This window comes from Musa acuminata, chromosome BXJ1-1 (genome assembly GCF_036884655.1).
Source record: "Musa acuminata AAA Group cultivar baxijiao chromosome BXJ1-1, Cavendish_Baxijiao_AAA, whole genome shotgun sequence".
Lineage (NCBI taxonomy): Eukaryota > Viridiplantae > Streptophyta > Magnoliopsida > Zingiberales > Musaceae > Musa > Musa acuminata.
Window position 1 is genome coordinate 39,890,947 of NC_088327.1, and position 19,483 is coordinate 39,910,429.

A 19,483-nucleotide genomic window follows, 5' to 3' on the forward strand; every position below is an offset into this window, starting at 1 on the left:
GACAACCTAAATATTAAACTGTGGAAACAAGTTCACGAAGATGGCAACACCTAACATGAAGAGCTAATACAATCCAGAAATCAACTACCGTAAATAATCCCTATACTATGTCATTACAAAAAACCAAAAACATAATTTTTTCCAGCATGGGAAAAAAAAGCAAAGCATACAGCTAACATTTTCTCTGTATAGCAGAGCACCCTATTCACTCCGAAGAAAGATCAAGAACAAAATAAATAATAACAGCACAACATAACTGTCTAAATTCATAAGCACGATTCTACGTAATTTAACGCCGAGCCGAATAGGTTGATTGACATGTTTCTATGATAAATATAATGACATGTTTATATGATATGTAATGAACCCTACTTTTATCATGTTGATAAACATGTCAATCAACCTATTTTATTCGGCGTTAAATACATATAATCGCTAGCGGCCCCTCCTCGATCTCTCCGTAAGAGGAGAAATCGGCGAGAAGGCGATACGACGGATGTCGGCAGGAACGTTCACGACCATAGAGGAGAAATGGGCACCATCGTTGTGGCGGAAGGTGATGAACCCATAGCCCTTGCTCTTCCCAGTAGCCCTGTCGACGATGATGGCAGCCTCCTCGAACTCGCCATAGGCAGAAAAGAGGGAGAGGACGGAATCGGTGGTGGTCTCCGTCCCAAGGCCACGGATGAAGAGCTTTCGCTGGCTGTGGTCACGGTCGGCGATGGCCCGGACGTTGGCGACGACGCCGGGCTCGCCGCGGAAGACAGCAGCATTGGCGACGATGTGGCGGAGCCGGTCGAGAGACCGGGACTCGATGATCCTGCAACAACCGCTCCTAAACGAAAGATCTCGAGCAATAGAAGGAAAGTTGAATTGGATTACGGTTATTTAGTAATAAGAGATTATCTTAATACGAGAAATTTTATTAATTATTTATGTTAGACCTGTTTATAAATAGATAGGAGCTAAAAAAAACTTGTATCGGATTCAATAAGTGCCATCTCATCTCCCTTATTCTTCCCTTATTTATGTTAGATCTTATTTTTAGTTTCCGTTCTATTATCGGTAAAAAGGATTATGAATCTTATCTATATTAATCTTTATATAAAGCGAATTTAATTATGCGCTTATAGCTCAAATAATTTTTTTTTTTCGAATGACAAAAAAAATTTAATTATCTATAATTTTAATATTAAAAAATTAATAATAACAATAACAATAATATAATTATTAGTTTTATGTGCGCTTTTCAGAGGAAATACCTGCTGCGACTCCATCGATCGAACGGCTTGCGAGGGTCAGGGCTGGGCATGCAAAATAACCCTCGGTGAAATGCTTCGGTTACATGAGATGACGTACATAGAAGAAAATAGAGACATTTATTGACAAGCATTTGAACACTTACGGTGAAACTGAACGCATGAAGAATTACTATCTCAAACACAACCACCATGTCAGTCAGATTTGTTAAGACTGGTCATGCAACACACGCCACAGACCGGACCTTTCCATTAGCTTCTGGAAAGGCAGTCTTCCTTTTTTAATAGATAGCTGCCTGAAACTACGTCGCACAACCACATTAGCATTACCAAAATAACCAGTACAGTTGTTCAGAGTTCATCAGATGACTGGGAGCAGCAACGTCTACAGAATTCAAAATGCAGTCCCTAAATGACAGATTGCCAGGCAGGGCGCCGCCGTGCCATGGGCTTCTATTGCTGAACCTCTGGTGCATCTTTCGTTTCCTCTCCCTCAGCAGTTCCTTGAATGGTTGCCATGGCTATAGCCTCCCCTGGAGGAGGGTGATCAAACTTGCATGCAGCGCCAAACTTGCATGTGCCTGTCTTCATGTAAAAGGAACATATAACTGCACCCTGCAATGACATTGGCCTCATCAGCAATTTTACCTCAAAGCGTGGTAGTGCAACTGATACTTGACTACAGCATATTTGAGTGCCCTTCCAATACAATCAAACCTTCAATTATTTGCCATGCTTAAGAACTCATAGCATAATGGATAAATTAAAATTGCTAAAATATTCTCCACAAAAACCAAAGATTTACATATTTGATTGAGGCTAATGCTTCTGTTCATAAAGAGCATTGAATTGGATACTTGTCCAATAATGACGAGCAAAAATCTGAAGTGATGCTAGGTATAGCCAAATGATGGTACCAGGAGTAAGAACAAGACAGATGGAAGTGCAATAACACTCTATGTAAGAACATTAGCCTGAAATTTTGGTACTAGGAGTATGTGATGTATATCTTGTGGGAAAAGACATGCAAGTGTAACCAAATCCAAAAAATAAAATAACATGAAGTTTACTGACACATGTTTGCAAGGCAAGATTGCAACTATTTTGTTGGAATCTCAAGTGTAATCACATATTTTCTTGTATTCAAATACAAGATTAACCGACAACCGACATAGAAATTCCAGTGTCGAGAACATCGCTGCTCTCATTCATACACTTTCAGTTGCACTTAGCTCCGCACAAAGCTGGGTCAAAAAATGACGTGGGGCTAAACTCACTTAAGTAAACTTAAGCAAGATTATTTAACCAAAGATCTAACCTAACAAGAGAAGGTTAAAATCAAGGAATTAAATCAGGTGGACCAATATGTACTGCCCACTACTTATTGAGCTAAACCGGCATATGGACCAGGGCCTCCACAATTAGTTTAGGATTGACTGTAAGAAGTAATTTCATGAATTTAGTTTGTGGCATAGGGTGTTTTCCTCATCCAACATGGGACTAGATCTACAAGGATCAAGCCTTGAACTTTGTGAATCTAGGCTAGACCTGTGAAGTAATTTCATGAATTGAAGGAAGAGTTCATGGTGCCTTGTTTTCTTTGAGGAATTTGGAACCTAGATCCACAAAAATCAAGTTTAGATCTATACGAAATAATATTTCAATCATGTCATCCAAGATGTGAATCATAACACAAGTGAATCCACACGAAAGGATAAAGCAAAAGGAAAATCAGTTGATAACCATGTGGAGAAGAGAAACAAAATTCATAATGATGTCAAGTCCGATAGGAATTCCTCATATTCACAACCTTCTAACTAGCATAGATCTCATGCACAATAGTTTTTCTTGATGTTGGATGCATCATATGACAGTTCCAGTATAGTGATGACAGTTGCAGCTCTGGTATACTGCATCTTGCAGAGTTGTATTTACCACATTCATCCTTGCTTAAGATACCTCTTTCCACATAAGATGTTAATGATGATGATAACTCGATTGTCACTATATTATGACATCAGTTGCACATTATCTACCAGTATCTGATGTCATGAGCACAATTCTGTGCATAGGTCATCAGACCTACATACTTATGTACAATGAAGTCACATCAAGGATTCTGAACCACCTCTCATTGACTCAAGATGATTAATTTGGTAGTAGTAATAGTCGTAATATAAAAAAATGATATCAAATTTTAGACCGAAAAACTCATGTTTACAACTATCGTATACATGTTTTCTTTAACACAGTTTGTATTCCATATCTGAAACATAACTTGATTAATCATTTATTGTTTTATAGTCGATTTCACCTATATTTTATAATTTTTGGCTTTAATCAGGTAGAAATCATTAAAAAAATATACTTGAGTTTTGTTTGGTCCAACTAGTCCAGACAAGCTGAACCTATGCCAACCAGTACATTGGAATACCATGTGCCTGACCATGTGTCGAATGTCCTATGTACCAAGACCATGTCAATCCCCAACATCAGGTAGGAAAGAATTAATCTACAACACATTGTTTCTTGCAAAAATGGCTAAACCTAGCAAAAAGTAAGCAAGTGCATTGACCAAGTAACTTTGCATGGATTAAGCCAACCAAGTCTTCACCCAAAAATCAACCATAACCTTAATAAATCAAAAGCCGAATGGCATATTAGATAACGGAAAAAACCAATGGAAATTCCATGTTAAATGTGTAACTAATTTTTCTAAATGAACAAGTATTTGACTAATCACTGAGGAAACTAAATTTTGCTGCAACAGATATGAACCAATCAACTTAATAAAGCAAACATAGATCAGTGGTTCCAACATAATACCTCTCTTCGTGGCAACCCAGCAAGAGTAAGCTTTACTGTTTGCTGAGGAGTCTGTTTCAATACTGAAGTTGGTGCTGACCGGTCAATAGGGTGGTGAAACTTGCATCTTTCTCCAAATTTGCACTGTCCAGTCTTCATATAGAACTGCATCCTCAAAAGCACATGAAAAGATCCCATGAGAAGACTACAATCATAAAGATGATTAAATAACCATGCAAGAGAGAATTGGAGAGGAAATGGCAACACTTAGAGATCCTCACTATAAAATATAATGTCTAACCAGGAAAGACATAATTAGATAATCTTAAGCAACATCTGATTATTGATTACTTAAGCCATCATAAACATAGGATATACGTATGATTAAATTACAATAAATCCTACGGTCTGAAGCTAAATATGATATAGACACGACAAACAAATATATTAACTAGGAAAAAGAATCAAATCAATTGAAATTCCATTATTTCACTGAAAAAATTATCCAAATAAAAAAAGTACCATAGAGCTTAGGGACAAAAAAGTTGAGTACTAACAATATGCTTCGTATGGAAATAGTAGCTACATCCAGCATTATTGCCAAAGCAGTAACTAATTTGAATGTCATATTAATGGGTAATTATGTGATCCCAAAGGATATAAGCATTAACATACATCACATTCCAATTCCCCAGGCCTTTGAGGATAGATTGTTGGGATGACACTGATCTGCATTAGAAAAATTAGGAATCAACATATCTAACACAAATAAGGTTCCTCGTAAGACACCAATGGATGCATCATCAAACACTGGGATTTTTCATCTTACCGATGCTTGGGCTGACCGCAGATCAATATTCTGAAGAAAATTAGCAGCAGGATTTAGGCCACCAAATGAAAGATTGGCTGCTGCAGAAGGCAGAAAACTTTGTCCCAGACCAGCCACCAATGATGGATTAACTGTTTAAGAAAAGGGAAAAGAGAGAGAGAGAGAGAGAGAGAGAGAAGTTGCTATAGTATTTTTTTGGCTTCAATAAATCAGTATAATTGTCAATTACAATGCAAAATGTATATGATAAGTGTGAAAATAGCATACTGATTCTTTCAGGATGAGTGTAGCGACAAGTAGAACCATATTTGCAGCTGAGTGGCAAATAAATCATAAAGGCATAATCAGGCTTCAAAAGAAAACCAGAAATTGAGACTAATAATTATAGTTCTACAGAATTCCTGTACCTTCCAGTTTTGAGGTAAAATGGGCAATCTGGTTCACCCTACAATATGAGGCAAAATTAAATGCACGGGGATTTAAAATTAATGCATAGATTAAGAATCCAATTCCACTTGCTAGTAAAAAAGAAGCACTCAAAATAAATGGCTACTTATCATAAAAATGGGCAGTCCCAATGCACAGGACAAAGATCTAAAAGCTATATGATAATCGATGCCACGGAGAAACTCAAAGTTCTACTTTTTCAAGTTACACTGTTAAATTTAAAAAGCGCCAGGCGTCAAAAGGCACCAAGGTCCAAAAACACCCGAGGAACTAAAATATAAAAATATATAATATAATTAATAAATATAATTATTTAAATAAAAAATATGCTATTAAATTAAGAAAATCGAGTACAAAATCACAATAAATAAATAAATCATAATAGTATATTTTTATTTTTTAAATAAAAATATATTATTAAATAAATAAAATTTAATAGTATTAAAATTAAAATAATATATTATTAATCTAGTAAATAAAAATACTATTATTAGTATATAGTTAGCAGTATACTGTTAATATACTGTTAACAGTATAGTGAGAAGAGTGTGAGAAGACCGAGGCTACTGAAGCAACGGTAGCAGTAGCAGGCGATAGCCGTAGCTGGAGCGGGAGTGGGAGCGGCGAGCGACAACGGGAGTGGGAGCGACGAGCGAGAGTGGGAGTGGTGACAGCAACGGCGAGCGACGACAGCAGCGCCGAGCAGCGATTGTGGCAACGGCGAGCAGTCGACGAGCAGCGAGCAACGATAGTGGCAACGGCAGCAGAGAGCAACGATAGAGGAGAAGAAATCTCGACGGCAAAATCGCGTGTTAGGGTTGGGGAAATCGGGGAAATCGCGAGAGGGAGCCTGATATCGGTGATTTAGTTAGTTCGATTGAACCAACTAAAGCACCGGAGACCAACCAGACCTAAAAATCTAGTTCGATCGCCTGGTTTAACCCAAGCGCTCGCCCGAAGCGCCTCACGCCTGGGCTCGGGCAAGCGCCTAGACAATGCCTCTTTGAAGCGCATCGCCTGGAAATGAAGCGAGACGCTCGGGCCTCGCCTCGCCCGAGCACCTATTGTAATCACTAACTGTTACTATTAAATATAACCATAAATTACTAAATAAATATGATACTTCAATTTTACCGGACGAATGGGCAATCCTTTTGAATTATGCATTAATGCAGGGGTGAAGGGAACATATGTCTTGCTATTCTGCCCTTGTGGTTCTTGCTGTCCATGCCTCACACTATCTTGTATGTTTGATAGTATATGAAGATCCTTTGGATGATGAAACTTGCAGCTTGTGCCAAAACTGCATTTTCCAGTTTTCATATAGAACTGTGGCATAAATTAATTTAGATTAAATATGACAATAAATAATCAAAGGAAATAATGCAATGTACAAAAAAAATATTACAGTGCAAACTGGCTCAGATGGCCTCTCAGGTAAGATTGAGATATCAGCAGTTTCAGAAACCTGCAGCTTCGCACAGAAATCATTGACAGAAAGGAGGGTGACAAGCCCGCTCATACAACACATAAACACAGATCAAATATATAAGTAAATAAAGTGGATGGCATCACTTACCTCTGCACCTAGTTCACCTGCAGGAGCATTTCCATTTTCCTTTGGATGGTTGAACTTACAACGAATTCCAAACTTACATTTCTGTGTCTTCATGTAGTACTGCAAATTAAAGAAAAAGAAAATACATGACAAAAGGGCTTCCAGTAACAAGCAAAGCAAACAAATATCATGAATACATCAGGAACTACTAACAGGACAATCAGGTTCTCCTGGTCTCTCCGGAAGAGATTCACTAGTGGGGATAAGTGGAATCTGCAGAAAAGCACAATCAGATAAAAAAAGAATTTCATAAATAATGTAATATCATTTGCACAGTCAATAGATGCCACGGTATACCCACAAAGAAATTTCTATTCATTTTACAGGAATTGTAAGCTCATGATTAAATAATTAAAAAGTTATAAAGTAATTAATTTTCCAAGCACCTAACAACATTGATGAACTGGCTTACTGTGAAAAACCAAAACCATTAGAAAACTTGAGGTAGATCATATGGCATCAATATTGGTTAAGATGGGAAGAAGAGTAAATTTTGTTTGATCAATTACAGAGATCCATTTGATGTTAAAACAACTTAATTAACGCTAACTAGTAACTAATAATGGTCTATTTCAAAAGCAGTGCATCTATGATACAAAATTAAACAACATTCTGATCCACAATTCAAGATCTCAGTTCCATTGGTTGAAACTTCCATAGAAACATCATCATTTCAAAGAAACAGAGACCAGATATATATTGCCATCAACTACTTCAAAAACTATTAACATTTAATATATATTACATAGTAAATTATTGTAGGCAACCCCAACTGATGTATAGCAAAAACAGCATATCGCATCATGCTTTTTAAATCCTTGGCACATCATGATGTAACAATGGCAAGAAATTAATCCACTGATACAGGTCCAACTCTTAGGGGAAGAAAATACAGGATGTGAACCTCAAGCAAACAATGTGAATATATAATAGCTATGGATCTCAGTGGTTCAAAGAAAGACTGGCTCAGTGCAGCTATGATAAGTTCCCAAAAATAGGAACAACCATTTTGTGAGAAAAAATAAATGTTAAAAAAAGTGTTCAAATTGTATATGCACATGACCAAGATAAATGTTCACAAAAAGATGTACCCATTAACCATACTCTTAATCACAATATGATGAACATGATTTGTCGCAAAAAATTACCTTCACACATAAACAAACAACAAAAATTAAGTAGACTTCTCTTTAGATAAGCACTACAAGGTAAAAATCATCTAGATTTACTTGTTAGTAATCATGTATCATGGATCAAGTGGTGGACTTCACAAGAAGCACAGAAATAACCCCAGTAACAAGCATCAAACTTTGACTTAATCTCACGGCTACTATTTGAATTTTGATGCACACAGTGAGAATAATGGCTAACAAAGAGGAAAGCTTCACCTTAAAATGAGTTTTTAAAAGAAAAATGATCTGACATCAGCACAAGTACAGATAAAAATCATATATATCTAGTTTTTGTGTTCTGCTGGTTTTACAAAGGGCATAACACCTTAAAATATGCATTCCTCGTTACGTTTCATCATCAATGAAACAAAATTTAGATGAAATTCGTGATAAATATATATTAACTAATTTCCAGATCAAACAAATCTCTTGGTGAGAACCAAGACTTCCGAGGAAAGATACATTCTGAAGAAGCTGAGTCAACTATTTGTCCTATCAAAAGGACTTTATTAATGGGTATGAAAATACTCACTTTATAGCACCAATAAATATCCAAAAGAAGTTAATACTTTCCTGGTACAGAAGGCAGAATTTTTGTACAAATTACATGAGTTCTAGTTTATTACAATAGAGAATTATACTTATCTTGTATTAAAATATTTAAAATATCAAATAAGTAGATAAATGACAATATAGTATAAGTAACCAAACTGTTCAACACGACTACACATATCCACATAAGGACAATATAGTATAAGTAACCAAATTGTTATACACATATCCACAGAAGAACATAGATTAAATAGGATGTAGGACATATCTACATACAAAAAGATCGTATATGTAGTTATTGCCTGCAAAAGTACGAATAAGATTAACCAAAAGTCACCTCTTTCCAATCCGGTATTCCACCCTCAGGAACCCAAAGAGGATGGTCGAACTTGCAGGTATCACCATATTTACAGGTTCTTGTCATCATATAGTAAGCACAATCCTTTTCTCCTGGTCGCTGAGGATAGATTGGAAGATTGCTTCCGGTTTCAAGTCTAGGGCGTTTGATCAAAGAATTTGTAGAAAATAAGGCCTCAGTTTGCCCAATACTGTTATGACTTCCAAGAACTGTCTGATGGTAGAGTGCTATACGTAGATAAGATAACATCGTTATATATGGCATACTTTGTAAATATATGCTTATTGTAGAGTATTAAACATGGGAAAAACTCATATTACATACAACTAAATAATACAAACAATTAAATATAGAAGCTTTACAAAGGTAATGTGCATGCAAAAATATATAGGCCAACATACACAAATTCAATGAACTTATTGTATACTATATGATAGGAGAAAGTTTAAAACATAAAAAATCTTACATTTAAACCAAAATATTAAATTTATATAAATGCATCTACATAATCAGTAACTTTTAACACTTAAGTATCAGTTAAATATCAAACAACCATAGTAGATAGATCATAGATGTAAGAAATACAAGTCAAATGCACCAAGCTGGAAAGTGGGAATTCTATAACATAATTCACCAAATAGATTCCAATTTCTCACTATAATTCCCAAAGGAGGCCTGTCTTCTTTTTTCAACTCAAAATGCAATGATGGACTTGAACAAATACCATATCTAGCACAAATAAAAGTGGAAGAGAATATTTGTTATTTGTTTAGGACAAACTTCAAATAACTATCTATTAGTTGACCAATAACCACAGCATTTCACATATGTCATGATGACATGGCACTGTTCCACAATTTGAATAGGTCATTGTCCAGAACAGTGATTTTAAAAGCACTAGGCATCAAAAGGCGCCAAAGTCCCAAAATGCCCAAGGCATCGAATGCTTGCCCGAGCGAAACGAGGTGCTCCCGAATATTATAATTAAAATAATATGCAGCTAAATAGAAATATGCTAAACATGTTTATGAAGACCTATGCTAGAATTAAACTGCTCCAAAAGCATCTTGTTAACCTAGTGATTTCAAAAGGCGCTCCGGTGCTCGCCTAGGCGCTCGGGCAAGAAGAGACGAGGCATGTGTGCCTCGTTTACTATCCAGGCCGACGCGCTTTAAAGAGGCGCCGCCTGGGCGCTCGCCCGAGCCCAGACGCCAAGCATTTCGAGCGAGCGCTCGAGTTAAATCGGGCGACCGAACCACCATGTTAGATATGGTTCGATCGCATTTGCATTAGTTGGTTCAATCGAACCAACTAAAGCACCGATATTAACCTCTCTCTGCTGCCCCTCGCGACTTCCTCGACCCTAACCCGACTCTCGCCACCGACATTTTCTTTATACTACCGCTGCCACTATCGCTATCACTACTCTCCATTGTCGCTGCTCTCTGCTCTGCCTCTCTCCACTACAGCTACCGCTACCATTGTTGCTACTCTCCGCTACCGCTGCCAATATCGCTACTCGTCGTTGCCACTGTTGTTGCTCACCGTTGCTCTCAGTAGTGATTTAAAAAATGTTAGGCGCCAAAAGGCACCAAGGTGCAAAAACGCCTGAGGCGCCTAGGCGCTCGCCCAAGGGAAAAGAGGTGCTAAAATATAAAAATATATTAATTAATTAATTAATATAATTATTTAAATAAAAATATGATATTAAATTAAAAAATCTTATATAATCACAATATCACATTAACAAAAAATCTTAAAATTCAAAACAATAACAATAATTTTAAATAAATAAAAATTAGCAGTATTAAAATAAAAATAATATATTATTAATCTAATAAATACAAAAATATTGTTACTAGTATACAATTAACAATATACTGTTAATATACCGTTAACAGTATACTATAGAGTCGATGTGAGTAGAGAGAGTAAGAGTAACAGCAGCGACAATGGGAGTGGGAGCGAGAGCAACGATAGTGGCAAGCAGCGACAGTAGCGGTAGTGGCAGCGGCAACGATAGCGGTAGCAGTGAGCAACGATAGCAGTGTAAGAGTAAGACTGAGGCTGTTGACAGAGAGAAGCAGCAGCTGTAGCAAGAGCGGGAGCGGGAGCGGCGATAGTGACAATGACAGCAGCGACAACGAGCGGCGACAGCAACAACAAGCAACGGTAGTGGCAGCAACAGCAGAGAGCAACGACAACGAAGACAGGCAGCGATAGCGGAGAGAGGCAGCGACAGTAGAGAGAAAATGTCAACGGCAGAATCGCGAGCAGGGTTAAGGTTGGGGAAGTCGCGAGAGGGATGTTGGGAGGCTGATATCAGTGCGTTAGTTGGTTCAATCGAACCAACTGAAGCACCGGAGACCGAACCAAACGGATTAAACCAACTAAAGCACCGGAGACCGAACCAAACATAAAACACTGGTTCGATTGCTTGGTTTAACCTGGGCACTCGCCCGAAGCACCGACGCCTGGGCTCGGGCGAGCGCCACTTTGAAGCGAAGCACCTAGTCATGAAGCGAGGCGCTCAGGCCACGCCTCGCCTCACCCAAGCACCTATTAAAATCGCTGGCTCTCAGTCAACAGCCTCGATCTCTTCTCTTCTCACACTCGACTCAGTATACTGTTAACACTAACAGTATACTATTAACAATATTTTTTATTTATTATATTAATAATATATTATTTTAATTTTAATACTACTAACTTTATTTATTGTTTTAAATTTTAAGATTTTTGTTAATGTGATATTGTGACTTTATACTTAAGATTTTCTTAATTTTATATCATATTTTTATTTAAATAATTTATATTTATTAATTATATTATATATTTTTTATATTTTAACGCCTCGCTTCGCTCGAGCGAGCGCCTCGAGAGTTTTGGAACCTTGGCGTCTTTTAGCGCCTAGCGTTTTTTAAATCACTGTGTTAATCACAACTAATGGTCAAACAAAGCTGGACAATGACGTAAGCTCACACAACAAAGAAAGGAAGCTCTAGACGACGATGTATGGGGAGGAGGTTCGCGATCCTACGACATAAGGCGAAGGAGGCTCATGGTCTGATAACGTAGTGTCACGGACAAACTTCTAAACAGGGTGTTTGATGTAATGCTTATGTATGTCCGTGTCTTTTAGTATGTTCATGCTTTGTACAGCATGTAGGGGGACGACCAAAGGCTTAATAGTCTCATTTTAGTTGGGTCGGTGGCCGCTTTAGGCTTGTAAATAAAGGTTGTGTCATGTGGACACGTGTGAGAGATTTTCGGTCTGTAATGGACCATTTTACCCTTTGTTATGCAACTGTTCAGAGCTTGTAAAGTTTGTTTGTAATTTGCATTGTCTATAAAGTGTTTTTCGAAGATGTTTGCTTGTGGATCCCGAGTGAGGCCTTTTCTCTGTCATGTTCTCTCTTTTGTGGGACCTAAGGGACCATGGGAGGCTTCAGGGAGGCTGACCTTTGCGGACAGACACGCAAGGGTGCCGCACGACTTAGGCAAAACCAGCTAAGTCCGTGACAGATGGTATCAGAGCGGGACAAGCACTCATAGAAACACTTAGCATGCAAACGTGGGGGACCTAGCAGGGCTGCGCTGAGGGCAGTCAGCACATGCGCGACCGTTTGGGGGAAAACGGGCATGGAGATGTAGGGAAAAGGAGTCGCTCAGAGGAGCGGGCATCTGAGATTGGCATTCAGAGGAATGGCCAACCCTTCGCGCAAGAGGCACCACGAGAACAGACAAGCTTGGAAGAATATGAAGCGCACAAAGGTTGGGATGGCTGAGTTTGAGCTATGGCTCAACGTTGACAACTATACTTGATGGTGCTCAAGGCAAGCGAGGCGCTTGGTAAAGGATGAGACCATCCAAGGTGGAATGAGTTGCTCAACGACCAAAAGAGTTATGCAAAGCTCACAGAGGTGAGGGGAATTGCTAGCTCGAAGAATTTGGTACTCATACATGGGCTTGTATGCGAACGACGGAATGTTCGTGACCATCCCAAGGCTACCGAAACTCGGCGCCATGGAGCATTGAAACTTTCTCTTCAGCATGTGAAGGATACGTCCGTAGGAGGCTGAAGGGTGCAACTAGTTCAGCATGTTGCTAGGCCTTGAGGGGTGCAGCGGGGGCTGTATTGACGTGGAGTCGCAATCTAGCAAGTGTGTTTGCATGAGGCAGAACAAAGCACAGTTTGTTCAGCAAATCGGAGTAGTCCAAGGGGATGGTGGTCTCTGAAACGAAGAGAGATGTTGCTCCAATGGGACAGTTATCCAGGAGGGATAAGTCCCGGCTCTCCAGAGGGAGAATCATGTGGGACGGACCTCACAAGTTGAGGAGGAGTACCTCAACAAACAACAACTCCACGAAGCTCAATGGACTGAGCAAGCGGCGAGGAGTCCTCGCATGATCTCACTTGAGAGAATGCATTGGTGGATGCATTGCGAGATCAAGTGGGGGAGTGACCCAAGGCAACACAAATGAAGGCACACTTGGAGTCGATACGGAGATCAAACTCAAGGGAGGGCTGACCCGTGGAATGGTGGGCGCGAGGGCCACCATCAACTCAATGCAAAACGAGGAGCGGAGCAACTTGGGGGTAACTTGGCGAAGTACTCAAGCCGCTTGAAGGGAGCCAGCATAGAAGTTGGAACATGGAGCAGAGGCACAGTGCTTTCCTTAGACAGTGGTCAAGGACATGAACTCTTGCAGAGGCAAGAGTAAGATCATGTTGTTCCATGGGTCCTTCATTCTGACGGAGCGGACTCATCTTGCATGGTGCCAAAGACGAAGGGAGCTTCGGGGCACATGCACCTTATCTCGGAGGAGCATTTGATGGAGGAACTAAGGCGACTCAATTTGCGAAGGCGAAGTTGAGTTCAGAAGGCCTTAGCACGGGGCAAGAGTACTCTCGAAGAATATGCCACAGCGTTGTCATTCGAGTTGCCATGAAGGAAGCAGTGCGCAGCGAACATTGTGCTGGTAGGGGCAGAGGCCCAGGATCCAGACAATGGTGCACAAATTACAGTGAAGTCGGTGGACTTCGGGAGCTACTAGGCGACGGACTGTCTTAGAGCGGTACTTCATCTAGGTGTGACCCAAGAGTGGGTGGATGAAGGTCGATTGCCAAATGAGCGAACAAAATCGAAGGTAGAGGAGACCCTACGATGTATTGGCAGAGGCCACACATGGAGGGTTCACAATTCAAGTTTTTTTCCACAAGGATCAGAATGCAATGGAGAAGTCACCAGGAGGCGACATGGTGCAGCGGATCGTGGTGGAACAGTTCGTGGCAATGCGATACACACGACTTTGCCCCGTGAGGGATTGGATCATACGGAGGTATGATCGGGTGCTACTGGAAGCTCCACTTCGGTGAACAACACGACGGCAAGAAGGGCTATGGATTCAAGGAGTGAAGGTCATGGTACCGCAGAGGCGGGTCTTCCGTGCGTGCATCGAATTTTGCATCGGATGAAAGCCTTGGTCATCAGCATATGGGGGTTGTGTTCCACCAAGGGAAAAGTTCGAATGCAAGTACCAGTGAGTCCCATGGGACGAACTTGATCATACAGCGGTATGATCGAAGCAGCTGGAGAGTTGGACTGCTCTAGAGCTCATATTCGCTTAAGGGAGCCCGACAAGTTAGAGGACAAGGTCAAGTAAGCGAACGTTGCTGCCAAGGAAGCTAAGGAGAATAGAATCGGTGCAAACTCTACAACGTGATGGCAGAGACCATGCATGGGAGTTGCAGTCTATCTCTCCATCGACCAGACGGACTACTTGGAGAACACAGAGGTGTTGAAGCAGGGGGTCGAAAGGGGCGAGGAAGCGACGACGAGTCCAGAGGGACTTAGCTACCCAAAATCAAGCATCAGTTAGAATGGAGGTGGACTCAGAGGAGTGCCACGGAGACATTTCTACTGATCGTGAAGAAAAGGGATGCAGATGCGAGGCGACGGATAGTAGGGCCATGGGCATGGCAGCGCCATGGTACCGCAGAGGCGGGACTTCCGTGAAAGTCATTGATCCCTTGCTCTCATGGAGGGAGAGCGCTTGGTCGTGAAAGGGGCCGAGGATGTGGAGAACGCAGAGGCAATCTCTAAGTACCGAGACAAAGCTGAAGGGCAGAGGCCGAAGAACTTCGTAAGACCAGTGTCAATGTGCTTCTCATCAAGATAGCCGAAAGTGAAGGACTTCGGGTCATGCAAGAGTGCATAACCAAGGAACGAAGCAGGCAATACGCGGTGTTGTACCTTTGCTACTCAGGGGAGTAGGTGGCAGGGTTGATGGAGAAGATGGTACAATCCCAGAAGCGACCAAACCTATGAGAGAACTACTCCAAGTTGGGGTGAAAACTTCCTGCATTCCAGAAGTTCAATGGCATTGAGAAGGTGAATCACAGTAGCTAACTCAACGCAATGAGTGCAAACACTTCAAGTGCTTCAGAAGTGTGAGCAAAGAGTAGGCGAAGGCCAGTAACCAGCTCGATGCATGGAGTACAACCTCGAGGAGGCGGGCAAAGTCAAGTAACATTTGCCTTCTCAACTCTTAAGAGAATGGGCGAAACCGAATACCCCAATTCTCTTATCTATCCAGCAGAGGAGCTCTGCATATGTTCAAAGACCCTTCGAAGATAATGGAAGACAATAGTTGTCAAATCCTCACCAACGGTGATTAATGTTACTGAGAGTAGATTGTCCGCTTCATTTCCCAACGAAATGCCAATCGAAAGTGGAAGTGATGCGAACCTACTTGAATGTGACAACTAAGTGAAAGAAGAGTCAATGAGCAAATTTTGTGGAGGAAGGACCCAAATCTTCAGAAGTTTGCGAGACGATGCTCGTTAAAAGCTCCAACAAGCATCCACCCAGTTCAAGCAGCATGAGGCATTTGAGAGACTGGCACAGTAAGGATGGTATTTTCCTTCATTTGAAGGATCCACAGGAATCAACAAGGATCAACACAACTCAACCAACCCCACACCGGAGTCAGAGTCATTGGTGAGTTGAAGCAGCATGGCGGATCAAAAGGTTCGACTACTCGAAAACAACAGTGGAGAGCAGTTGGGAGCCAAGGGACGCATTGCAGCTGGAGCAGAAAGATTGAAGACTCAGCAGAGGCAAGGAGTTGCAGTGTCGACAAAGGCTTCGACGAGGACGTCGAAGGAATAAGTGGGGGAGAATGTCACGGACAAACTTCTAAACAGGGTGTTTGATGTAATGCTTATGTATGTCTGTATCGTTTGGTATGTTCATGCGTTGTACAGCATGTAGGGGGACGACCAAAGGCTTGATAGTCCCATTTTAGTTGGGTCGGTGGCCGCTTTAGGCTTGTAAATAAAGGTTGTGTCATATGGACACGTGTGAGAGATTTTCAGTCTGTAATGGACCATTTTACCCTTTGTTGTGCAACTGTTCAGAGCTTGTAAAGTATGTTTGTAATTTGCATTGTCTATAATGTGTTTTTCGGAGATGTTTGCTTGTGGATCCCGAGTGAGGCCTTTTCTCTATCCTGTTCTCTCTTTTGTGGGACCTAAGGGACCATGGGAGGCTTCGGGGAGGCTGACCTTTGCGGACGGACACGTAAGGGTGCCGCACGACTTAGGCAAAACCAGCTAAGTCCGTGACAGTAGGGCAAAGGAGGCTCGCGGTCCGACGACATAGGGAGGAAGAGGCTTGCGGTCTAATAGTGTTGGGCAAAGGAGGCTCGCAACCGGATGGTGAAGAGCAGAGGAAACTTTCGATTTATCGACGTAGGGTGAAGGAAGCTCACGATCCGACGACATAGGGCAGAGGATGCTTGTTGTCCAGCAACGTAGAGAGGAGGTAGCGTACGGTCTGGCAACACAAAGTGAAGAATTCTCACAATCCGACGACATAGGGTCTAAGCGACTCGCGATAGGGTTTCTGATTCCTTACACTAGGTCAAGCATGACGGGGAGGTAAGTGTTGTAATTAGTTGGTTCGATATTGAGCCAACTATATGAAATTGGTTGAACCTGAACTCGACTTGATCAAATGGGCGCCCGAGTCGCCCAACACCTAGGCCCAAGCGCACGCCCAAGTAGCGCCCCCTTCAAACGCCTCACTCGACCCTCCTATTACTAGGCGAGGCACTCAGGCTATTATCATATATCAAGGTTCGTAGCACTTAGTCCTCTTAAGTTCTAGAATTTAATGACTTCAATCTTGCATTAAGCATTGGGGACTACTTGGCCAAAGAATTAGCATATTAAATATATATAGAAAATCTAGAGAGAAACAAAAACATCAGAAAAATGAAACAATGAAATTAAAAAAATAGAGATTGCTTGAAGTTATTTATCAAAGCAAAAAAAAAACAATAGATAAGAGAGAAAAAGATATAAAAAAAACATTATTAAGGATAGTCCAGCTATCATCATTTAAAGGAGATGAGAATGACCGGGAGAAAGGACAATGCAATGCAAATTATTGAACTAACCAAGTAGGTGTTTCCTTGACTAGATGGTCTAAGGTTCCACTAATTTTTTTACCATATTTCTTTTCTCCCAATTAATTCCTTTTGTATCTATCTTTTTAAAGCCTGCATAAATGCCTCTTAACAGTCTGTCCAATTGCTTATTATCTATAGATTCATGATGTAACCATCAGCATATTTATTGTCACTATTCTTCTTCGAGATAGCATGAGCTTTTTACAGATTTGATCTGGGCATACCCTTACTCACCAAAGATTTGCAACAAGAAGCTTAGATATATGAAAAGAGTAGCAGCCATTAATGTATATTACTTCCAAAAGCAAACCTTCCATAAGCTAAGTTGGAATATCGACAGCAGCTGGGTCAGTTGAAAAACCAAACTTTAGTATTTTCCTGTTAAATTATCATGCAGTGTGTGATACACATCATATCATAAATCTTCTAGGATCTCATAGAAGTCAAATTAGACAATATAAGGTGCCAAAAAAAATTAATCAAAAAAAATAGACTTCTACCCTTCACTTTTTATAAGGTGCAATTATCATACATCTAACCTTCTTTTTTTATAAGGTGCCACCTATACAAAAATAGACTGAACCAAAGGCACTCTTTAGATGATCATAATAGAATTTAAAAAATCAGGAAACTTTAGGAATGGTTTGTGTTCCTCAAAAAGGGCTTTGGAGAAGGAGGAGCTCAGGATGAAAATAACCAAAGCAACAGGCAGTTACGAAGATCTAGAGCATTTGTCAGAGTTTAAGCTAATTTAGTAAAGAAGCAGTGTTTTAAACCTTGAGATAGTCTCAACAACAAGGAAACTGACAAATTTCACATATACTTATATTTTCTCCACAATAATTGGAAAAATAGGATATTACCAGGCAGTCAGCCTCTAAATTTCATTTCTGCCTAAATTTCCAAAATGTGCTACCCTTTCACACCGTTGTATAATTCTAACTGTCACGATCAATCACTTCCACTCGTCACTCGTCTAATGCACCACAAACTCTGTTTTGACCCATTTTAATTTTTTTTATAACCCCTTGGACACACATGCAACGGTCAGAGCTTTAAGTTTTATATTAGCTTTTCTAATAGCTTTGCTTTCTGAGCTCATAAACAGCAACACGCTATCAGCCCAAAGCATTCACCAATTTAGGTTCATGTTCATGCAAGCACGACCTCTTGGAATCCACCATAGCCATATCTCGGGAATGAAAAAGCAGAACCCATAGACATCAAGCATCCTGCGATGAGCCTGATCTATTTGGAGAGCAGGTTAAAGTGACAATCTGTGTTGCAGATACAATCATGAAATGATGTAAAAAATACTTTCTAAGTAAGCAAATCAAATCAATGCTGGTTTTCGTATTAGTTATTCTAACGGAAGCTATGCTGGTATCAGGATACAGCGACATTGGAAACCTCATCAAACGTGAAATCAAGGAATCCCTAACCTTCCACGGAACGCTTGGGTCCACCGAGCAACGAAGGATCGAAGGCCGAGGTCCCGTACAGCGAGGGCGTCGACATGGCCACCGCGGCCGCCGTGTACCTACTCGAGGCCCCGATCACCTGCTTCGTGTAGGCCGAGGGCACACGGTCGGCGTACAAGGATTCCGTGTCGGAGTCGGCGAAGGGGTCGACGCTGGGCAGGCGCGGTGAGTCACGGTAGGAGTAGAGGGAGGAGGCGTCACGTCCGCCTCCTCCGTAGATGGTGCGGTAGTTGTAGATGTTGCTAGACATAGCGGACGAAGGGCCGAAGGTAAGCGAGTTTTCGACTAGGGTTTCCGACTTCCCATTCCAGGAGGAGAGAAAGGGAGCGAAGGTCGGGTGTGGGAGGAGGGTGAGGGTCCGCAGAGATAGATGTGTTCGGTTTTAAATACTGGCAACTTCTGAACCCGACCCGTTAGCGAGGCCTGGTAAACCCGGATCCAATAATTAAAAAAACCACCCCAACTATTACCTGATGGATCCTTT

General features: G+C 40.9%; 2 protein-coding genes across 5 annotated transcripts; both read right to left on the bottom strand.

The window, feature by feature from the left end:
- Positions 1-435: 435 nt before the first annotated feature.
- Positions 436-1,312, bottom strand: LOC135679671 (UBP1-associated protein 2C-like). The gene is made up of 2 exons (XM_065193663.1): positions 1,263-1,312; positions 436-820 (listed from the first exon to the last, which is right to left on the bottom strand). The coding sequence occupies exons 1-2, from the start codon at positions 1,310-1,312 to the stop codon at positions 436-438; spliced, it is 435 nt and encodes a 144-aa protein (XP_065049735.1).
- A 254-nt stretch (positions 1,313-1,566) lies between these two features.
- Positions 1,567-19,353, bottom strand: LOC104000390 (zinc finger CCCH domain-containing protein 37). Of its 4 annotated transcripts, none has more exons than XM_009422428.3 (12): positions 18,961-19,353; positions 9,020-9,267; positions 7,112-7,171; positions 6,920-7,018; positions 6,749-6,808; positions 6,475-6,669; positions 5,301-5,338; positions 5,161-5,207; positions 4,894-5,024; positions 4,740-4,793; positions 4,086-4,229; positions 1,567-1,874 (listed from the first exon to the last, which is right to left on the bottom strand). In XM_009422428.3, the coding sequence occupies exons 1-12, from the start codon at positions 19,247-19,249 to the stop codon at positions 1,713-1,715; spliced, it is 1,527 nt and encodes a 508-aa protein (XP_009420703.2). In that variant the 5' UTR covers positions 19,250-19,353; the 3' UTR covers positions 1,567-1,712. The 4 variants fall into 4 exon arrangements, with proteins under 4 accessions (XP_009420703.2, XP_009420696.2, XP_065048130.1 ...); XM_009422421.3 differs by having other exon boundaries at positions 6,749-6,814; XM_065192058.1 differs by lacking the exon at positions 6,475-6,669.
- Positions 19,354-19,483: the final 130 nt, after the last annotated feature.